The 9712-nt window shown below is 40.5% G+C and overlaps 1 protein-coding gene across 2 annotated transcripts in view; it reads right to left on the reverse strand.

Annotated features, from left to right (window-relative positions):
* PDE6D (phosphodiesterase 6D) overlaps positions 1 to 9648 on the reverse strand; it is a 48651-nt gene extending 39003 nt beyond the window's left edge. The window contains exon 1 of one of the 2 annotated variants that reach the window (XM_079134877.1): positions 9407 to 9648. In XM_079134877.1, coding sequence (XP_078991003.1) covers positions 9407 to 9459 — 53 coding nt within the window. In that variant the 5' untranslated portion in view covers positions 9460 to 9648. The remainder of the gene's footprint in view (positions 1 to 9406) is intronic. The other variant, XM_079134876.1, reaches the window with a different exon arrangement.
* Positions 9649 to 9712: the final 64 nt, after the last annotated feature.

Genomic DNA, 9712 nt, shown 5'->3' on the forward strand with positions numbered 1-9712 from the left:
ATAGCTAATTTGTTTCCTCAAATTTCAATTGTTCTTAAATCGCTATTCACTATCATGTATGACGGAACTCTAAGTATATTCTTAAATATTTGTTGAACGAATGAAATTTCCAGCATCTCAAGGACTTGCTTTTGATCCTCCATTCTTCTTCACTCTTGACTCCAACTCACTCCTGAAACACTCTCCTCCTTCATTTTTCATGCCATTACTTTATTTTCCCTCTCTAACTCCTTAGTAACTTAAAAGATTAAACTTCTCCACACCTACTCATCTTACACGATCCTAGTCAAATGACAATTCTGAAGTCTTCCACAACGCCCCCAGCACTAGTCATTCTTCCTGTTTCTACAGCACTTAATATCTACTGCCAGGCACATATCACATTGTATTCTGATTGTTATTCTCTCTCCCTTATACAAGAAATGTCTTTTGGACACAGAAACCAGTTTATTTATTTATATCTCTTGGATTTAGCAGGTGATCAACCATTTACAGATTATCTTTAAAAATGTCTAAAAGAATGGCCAGTAAATGACAGACTAGGACTAGAAGCCAGTTCTCCTGGATCCTCTCTATTTAATATTTACACAGAAGATGGCTCAAAAGTAATTAGGGCTTATGGTGACATTTCTCATTTCTTATTCCATGAAAGTGCTCAGAATCTCAGGAGGGTCTGTTAGATTCTTATCTGTCTATAAATACTTCAAGGAACCTTTAAAACTAGTCCTAAAAGTACATTACACTCTGTAACAGGAACCTTGGAGTTGGTTGGTTCCAAAACCTATCCTCAATATACTTTCACTTGATACTTTCCATAGCAGTTTTAAAGAAAAGGTTCCATTATGAAACTGAAATAACTTAAGCTGCTCACAGGTAGGCTCGTCTATTCTGAACGCCAGGAAATGTTCACTTATCTGTGCGAGGTCCAAAGGGATCATGAAAGACATTCTTTCTCCTCATTCTATTATTGAGATGACCTGAATCGCTCATCTGAGACCACTTCCTCATGGAATAAACTGTGTGTATAACTTTACTGGATAAAGCTGTATGGACACAATCTTTTGATTATTAGATTTTAGTATGTTTGATTATGATTAAAGTTGCTAATCGGATTCCTGTGAATGACCATCTCTTAACTACAGATGAAAAAAATGTGAAAGAAGATACCTTCTACTGCTTACTTTCTGAAGACTGTCTTATTTCTGCAGGTAACTAATTGCTAAATTATTCTTCCTTACCGCAGGCTAGATCCTATCTTCTGTATCTAACAGTTGAAGAAAAACTAAAAGTAGTATAGGGGATATAGCTATAATGGAAGAAAATAATTTTCAAGTGAAAAATAAGTCTGTGCCTTAAATACCGAGGAAAAATTTTGAATCAAAATCAATGATATAGCAATGAAAATAAATTCCCCAGGAAGGCATCATAATATACTATGGAAAATGTACTTTTGTATAAGAACAAAACAAGGTTTAAATTAGGTTCTGCCTTTATCAGACTGGTGATGTTGATTCTCAATTCCCTCATCTATAAAGTGAAGACAATAATGAAGGATTGTTGTAATAACATAATAATGTACCGAAGTGCTTTGAAAACCTGAAAAACAATAGGAATACTAGATATTATTAGGCCACACCCTTTCTTCTTGTGGCTAAATTCATAGTATTATTTATATCAGAGCTATTCATGTTTAGTTCGATACCCTTTATCTAGATTCAGAGGCAATAATCGCTCACCTTGACTCTGAATCGGTGTATCCGAAATGCACTAAATAAAACAATTCATCATACTAGGAAAAGAGGTGATTAAAAAACAAAAAGGAAACCGACTATATTCTTTCATTATTATAACATCACAAAAAATTGTGCCTATTTTAGGTTTGGAACACATGTCAATAGAAATACTTGCTGCAAAGAGTCCTTGTCAACTAAGAAAGGTTGTCAACCATATGAAAAGATCATAGTATTGGTAAAGAATTTTAGAGTCCTTCTGGAGATTACCTGCTCTGATATATACACATTTGATGTGTACACAATTTCCCTCTACAACACTCTGGATGGACAGGCATCCATCTGTTGCCTAAAATGTTTATTGGAAAAGTGTTTTTTTTTTTTTCTTTTTTTTTTTCAGGTAACTTTAATATTTAGAAATTGGGCTAAGCTCTATCTCCTATAATTTATACTCCTGAGTCTTATACTTTCTCTGAGAGCCATATCACATACATTTAATTCTTCCCATTTAGAGCAGTTTTTTAAAATTTAGGAGATAACACCCCTATCCTTTGACCAACTCTTTTCATTTTTATGTTAAAGGTCCCTTGGTTTCCTAATTACTGGCACATTTCAAGTACCTCTTCTCTGGACCAGCTCCACTTTGCCCTGTCCCCTGTCAGTGTGACTAAAGAAGCTTTTTTTGTGTAGTCCTACAGTGAGACTATCACTCTCTTTGCCAGAAACAGTATGCTTTTTTGTCCAAGTCACTGAGATCTTTATGCATATCAGACTGTAAGAAAATATATTTGCTTTCCCTCCCAGCTTTAAAATTATCAGCAGGTCAAAGGCAAAAAAAAAAAAAAAAAAAAAAAAAAAAGAGAGAGAAGGCTATTCTTGAAACCTCAACAATTTTGAGTTAAGCATTCAAACAATGGTTAGAACTGTCAGGCTACTAGACAAGATGACCTTTAAAATTCCTTCCTATGATCTAAAGCTCAGGAATAGGGCAGATCTACACATTCAGAAGTCAAATCCTGTCCTAAAATGGGGATCTGTGGACACAGAATGCTGACAAATGAGGCCTGTGGGGCAAAAGTGAGGTCAAGCCTCATAAGAAGCTAGAGCTGCCAAGCCTTAGTACCACCACTAGCCCTTTATCAAATACAGTGACAGTACAACCCAAATTTTCTATGACAGTCTTACTGGAATTCTTCCTCATTATTCCAGAAGTTACTTACTATCATGTTTCACTAGAAACCATATGCCACACTCCTTGAAAGAACTTAGAAGGTCTGAAGACGACTAAAAATATCAAATTTTATCTCAACTTCTCCCTAAACTATAAAAGTGGGAATGCCTGTTTAAGAAACCTCATATAATATAGTCAATAGGACATTATATTAATTTAATCAATTTAGGATAACAATAACAACTTCTCAGAGTCTAGGCCAGAGGGAAACAAGCTACCAGTAATAATCTACCTGGAATTCGTGACTGGACGACCTGTGACCACAGTTTTCTGGGTGACCACCCAGTTTGCCTGGGTGGTATGTTTTGGCTGCTCTCCAAGCACTTCAGGTGACACACAAAACTGTTTTAGGAAACCCATAAACCTCAAATTCATTTCTAACACCTGACCAAGGCAATAGTATGAGGCAGTAATGATATTCAAGAGAAGGTGAAAAGTCTACTATCTTAATTAGGAAATCTAAGTGAATAGAAGATGTAAAGTCAATTATTTTGGACTAGAAATAAAGTCAAAGATCAAAGTGCTATGAGAAAGAGGATACAGGGGTTCCAAGACCAAACTATGGGAGAGGAACAGCAAAAAGCAAGTGAAAGGTGCTTTCAGGAAGCTTCTGAGCTGAACTGGTTCTTTTTTTGTAAACCTGTCATAAATTAGAGCAAGAGTCCTTCCTAGAAAACAAGATGAACACCAGGCACATATCAATGTTTATAAACTGAATCATTTCTTCCGAAGCAAAACAAATGTTATAGATTCTCAGCAAGAAAATACGATAATAGCATTAAGGAAATAAGAGAAATAAGTGGTTTTATGGAACTATTAACACCATGGTTATTATCATTCATAATTATTAACAGAATGGGTAACAGTAGTTAATATTTATTACTCACCATATGTCAGGTACTGTGCTAAGCATTTAAAAATTTCATCTCATTTCATTATATTAACAACCCTCTGAGGATGCAAGACAAGGATACTGAGGGGCAAAGAGTAGGAGTGCTTTGCTAAGAGGCACTATGTGGAGGAAGCAAGGATGAACCTTAAATGTCTGCGCTCTTAACCACTGTGAACCAAGCGCTCCTGCAGTTACATGGTAACTGCACCAACTACTTTCCATAGAGGCTATGGGGGGCGGGCAAATGAGAGTGCCTTTCCCTGAAAAGCTGCCAACACTGAATATTATCAATCTTTTAAATTTCTGCCAAATTTGAAACAAGAGGATAACCTATTGTTTTGAGAAGGCTGAGTAGGTCTTCATTTATTCGTTTCTTCTGGGAATTGTCCATATCTTCCCCCCACTTTTTTTGTGGTATTGGGGCTTAAACCCAGGGGCACTCTACCACTGAGCTATATGCCCAACCCTTTTTAATTTTTATTTTGAGATGGGGTCTCACTAAGTTGCCCAAGTTGGTCTTGAACCTGTGATCCTCCTGCCTCAGCCTCCCAAATCACTGGGATTATATGTGGTTGCTGCCATACCCAGTTCCTTTTCCCATCTGCCTAGCATGTGCAAGACCCTGAGTTCAATCCCTAGCACGGCTTAAAACAAAACAAAAAAAAAGGATACTATTAGTTAAGATTTTAAAAAAGAAAAGCTACAGCATACCATCTACCAAAGCAAATTCCAAGAGGGTTACTAAAATCATAAAAGTAGTATCTTATCTGGTGACAGTCTGTTTCTTAATATTGATGTAATAAAATATGTATTTATGTCATTGAAAAAGTAATTCAAATAGGTAAAACAGTACATTATAGACTGTATTAGAAAGCTACTATGAGAGTACTATAATTAATCTATGGCATTGAAAACCATTCACAATAACTATTTTTGGAAATTATGAACAAGATAATTAAGTGGAAAAGTTACAAAACATTATTCTGGTACCACTTTTATTTTATTTATTTATTTTTGGTACTGGGTAGTAAACCCAAGAGTGCTTAACCACTAAGCCACACCCCCAGTCCTTTTTATTTTTAGGTAGGGTCTTGCTAAGTGGAAGGCCTGGCTAAGTTGTTGAGGCTGGCCTTGAATTTGTGATTTTCCTGCCTCAACCTTGGGAGTCACTGAGATTACAGGTGTACATCACCATGGCCAGCTGTAGATCCATTTTTATAAAAGTAAATACAGCCAGATGCAGTGGTGCACACCTGTAATTCCAGCAACTCAGAAGGCTGAGGTAGGAAGATCAAAGTTCAAGGCCAATCTGAGCAACTTAGTGAGGACCCTGTCTCAAAAGAAAAGAAAAAGGGCTGGGACTGTAGCTCTGTGGTACAGTGTCCCTGGGTTCAATCCCAGTACCCTCTTGGGAGGGACGGAGGGAGGGAGGGAGGGAGGGAAGGAAGGAAGGAAAGCAAGCAAATACAGTAAACACTAGCCACATTAAAATATTAACAAAGGTCATTGTAGGTGCTCGGGTTTGTAATAGAAAAACTGAACACTACTTTAAAAAATGTATGGTGCTTTTGAAGCTACCCCTTCTAAACAGATATGAAGAAGGGACTGAGACTCATTTTTGTATTCTTTCAAGGGCAGAGTGCCCTATGAATAACAGTCACCCAACAGACATTGTTTAATGAATGAAATGGGAGAATGTGAGACTCACAATATCTATATTGGCTGCTTAAAATTATCAAATATAAAACCTGCAGGAGAATCACATTTGTTTCCTAAGTAATATTTCACTCATAACTTTTGATTTATAATTTAACAATAAGAAAAAAATGCAAGACTGTGTATGAGTTAAAAAAGGGGTGGGGTAGAATGAGCTGGAGGTGATATGAGAAAGAAATCTTACAAATATTTTATTTTGGGGGGTACTGCAGTTTGAACCCAGGGTTACTCTATCACTGAGCTATATTCCCGCCCTTTCTATTTTTTACTTTGAGATAGGATCTGGATAAGTTGATCAGGCTGGTCTCCACTTGCCATCCTCCTTCCTTTGCCTCCCAGGTAGCTGGGATTACAGGCATGCACTAACACACCTGGTCAAATATTTTATTTTTGGAATAACTTAAGACACACACAAACACTGAATTCTCTCAGACTATACCTGATTTATGCAAAATATTATTCATACTTATTGAGTATCTACACAGAAAGATTCTGTGTGAATAAAACACCAATATTTATAAGGAGCGTATGACTTTTTAACACACATACTATGTTCATGACATACCAATCCTACTGTAAACAATACTTACAAAGCTATAATAATTAAACCAAATGCATTCTACCATGAGACAAATAGATCAACGAACCAGAAACATTCCAAAAATAAACCCATGTCTTGTGGAGATTTGGTGTATGACAAAGATAGCATTTCAAAACAACAGGGAAAAGATGGACTAACCACAGAATCAAATGGAAAATATTAATAAATTTGAAATAATAATTTAAAAGTTGTGTTCAATGAAAGGAGACAATTTTACATAGAGAAAAAGTATTTGCAACATAGCAAATGACAAATTAAAATATATAAAGAACACCCACAAAGCAACAAGAAAAATAATAGTGAAATGTGCAAAAAACAAATTTACAAGCAATTCACAAAAGAAAATGACCAAATATGAGATTGGTAGCTTCTCTAATAACAACAGCATTAATAACAGCCTACACATAATGCTTATTATGCATCAGGTGCTTTTCAAAATGTTTTAGGTATCAACTCATTTAATCTCACAACAGCCCCACAAAAGTCAGGTCCAATTATCATCTCTATTTTACACATGAGGAAACTGAGGCAGAGGTGTAAGGAAACTGCTTAGGGACTCACAACTAGGAGTGCAGTCTAGAATTCCAATGCAGACAGTACAATACAGCTTCCTGATACAGTGTAGTTTTGTTTTTTGTTTTTGTTTTTAGGTACTTGGGATTGAGCCCAGAGGTGCTCTACCACTGAACTACATCCCTTGACATTTTTACTTTGAGACAGGAGCTCACTGAATTGCCAAGGCTAGCCTCCTGGGTTGCTGGGATTACAGGCATACACCATGGTGTAAACTCCAATATGACTCTTAACCACTATACCATACTATCTCTCTAGGGAGTAGGGATCCAGGAAAATACAAAGTAAGCATTTGTTGTCCAGATTTGCAAAAATTAAAGATTCCTATAGTCAATGTGGAAAATTTAGGATTGTCAACACTGTTGGTAAGAGAACATAAGGGTGTTTTTTTTTTTTAAGTAACAAAAATGATTCTTACAGAAACAGACACTCTGAAAGTTCATATAAATCACATTTACCCAATAATGGGTGGACAATAATAGGTGGTTTCTTATTAATACATCATCATTATTATTATTTCACGAAAGTAGGATCAAATCCTAAAGTTTCTGCTTGCCTCATCTTTCTTAATCCTCAGACATCAACAAAGGCCACTGAAGGATGGATGGGCACTCTCTTGCTCCCATGCTTTTATGCGGCTACAGGATTCAGTCAGCTCAGGTCAAACTTTCTTGATGCACGAACACTATCACAGAATTGGTATGTTCCTTCTAGTGGGCTAACACAGGTCTGTTTTCTACTCTTCTTTCATATTTGTCCATTAGTCTCTTTCTCAATAGGTTCAAGATGAAAGGTAAGAAGCTCAAATTTTCCTTTTCTGCTGTGTTCAAAAACCATTTGTTGAAAACACTTCTTTTTTCAGCAATATATTAATTACAATTAGGCAAAAATTTTGCTTTTGAAATCTCTCATTACTCCAGTCTCTAATTTACTGTTCACAGCACAGTGTTAAACAATATAAATTACTTAGGGGAAAAATAAAATCACATAGAGTGTGAGTTTTTTGTTTGTTTTTTATGGTACTGGGGATTTGAACCTAGGGGTGCTTTACTGCTGAGCTACATCCCCAGTGCTTTTGTGATTTTGAAACAGGATCCTGCTAAGTTGCCCAGGCTGACCTCAAACTTGCTTGCGATCCTCCTGCCTCAGCCTCCTGAATTACTGGGATTACAGGCTTGTGCCACCACACTTCGCTAGCCATAGCTTTCTAACTTCAATCATCCTTATCTACTTAAAGATTCCATTATGAAAAGAAACAGAAAAGTTCCGTGGAACTGTAAAAAGGTCAGTTACTAAACTTCACTACATGAAGGTACTGAAAGTTTATCATGAATGGCAGTATTCAAAAATGATAAAGAGTTTTCAGTTTCTAAAAAATCGGTGGGTCAGTTTCCATTTGAAAGAATTTCATTCTTATATTTGAAACTTCCTGTACCCTATCTGTATTGTATTCTAAAATTTACTACCAAATTGATTTTTGACATGACAAAGCAATTAAAATGTCCTGGGGATGAAATGGGCATGGGGAAAACAACAGGCAGTTCAGAGAACAGTGCTTACTAACCCTCCAGGGGAGGAGTCCTAAAGGGAAGACTACATTTCACTGAGAGAGGAATTTAAGACCGGTCTCTACTGTAGACACGGGATGTAAGAAGAGATTAAGGTCGGCAGGAGATAGTAAAATTGGAGGACACGAGATGGTACTTTCCTATCTGCACCTTAGGGTGCCGGACTTAACACTCCAATCAAAAACAGCTTCCTTGATCCATTAAGGAGAAGCAGGTTGCAAAAGCGGCACACAGGCCCAAGGCAATGATTTCCACACCCTACCACATCCTACCTAGGTGTCTTCGCCGCAACCGAACAATTGCTGGACAGCTCCACCACCGCTAGCTTTAACCACCCCAGTGCCAGCCCGCAGGTTCCTTTGTGGAAGTCTCGGGGCAAGCCAGAGTACCTCAAGGCATCCCGCACACGAGCTCAGGGTCCTTCTTTCGCTGCAAAGAAAGCCGAGCTGGGAGAAGCAGTGACCACCCAACGTCCCAAAGGGCCGCGAGTTCAGACGAGGCCGATCTGGGTTTCCCCGGGCCCACCTTCCTCTACTGCTCCGGCCCTGCCGACGCCACAAGTGAGGGAGAGAAGTTGTGGAAACAGGACGGGGGAGTGGGTGGGGAGCCCGACAGACTTGAGCACAGCATTCCGCATCTGTCAAACACAAGGTCACCCGCTCCGAGCCACTTTCCCCTGCTCCCCCGTGGGCTTCCCGCCAAAGACGCTTCCAGACTCCGAGGCCAGCCCGCCGCGCCCCCTCGACCCTGGCCCGCGGGCCGCAGCCCCTCCCGGCTTCCGGGTCCCGGCCCGGGCTGCGAACCCAGCGGGCCTGTGGACCTCGACTTCCGACGCCGGAGCCTCTGGCCGCCCGTCCCGGGACTCCTCCGCCTCCACCCCGGGGCTCCCGTCAACGTCCCCTTCCTCCCGCAGAGCGCCCCTGTGCCCGCCGCCCGCGCCGGGTCCCACCGGGGCCCGGGACGCCGCTCCTTTCCCGGCGGCTCCCGCTGCCCTTCTCTTCGGGTGCCCACCTGGCGCCCCCGCCCCGGCCGGTCTCCTCAGGGAGCGGCCGCCTCCCAAGTCCGCCCGGCCCCGCCCCGCTCCCGGGCGGATACAGTTTGAAGCCTCTCAGGATCTCCCTGGCCCGCTCGTCCTTGGCTGACATCATGCGGCGGCCGCCGCCCGCGGCTCTCCCACAGTAGCCGGCGGAGCCTCTCAGACCGTGCCCAAGAGCCGAGGAAGGAGCCGCAGCCCGGCCTGGAGACCTCGGGCGAGCAGCGGCAGCGGCCAGACACGGACCGGCCTGTCCCTCCCCCTCGCTCCCGCTCCTGATCCCTTCTCCTTCCCTCTAGCCTCGGAGCGCCCGCCCCGCAGCCAATGGAAAACCCGTCTCGGCGATTGGCATCCTGGCCAGCCAATAG

Source organism: Sciurus vulgaris (genome assembly GCF_902686455.1).
Source record: "Sciurus vulgaris genome assembly, chromosome: 3".
Taxonomy (NCBI): Eukaryota; Metazoa; Chordata; class Mammalia; order Rodentia; family Sciuridae; genus Sciurus; species Sciurus vulgaris.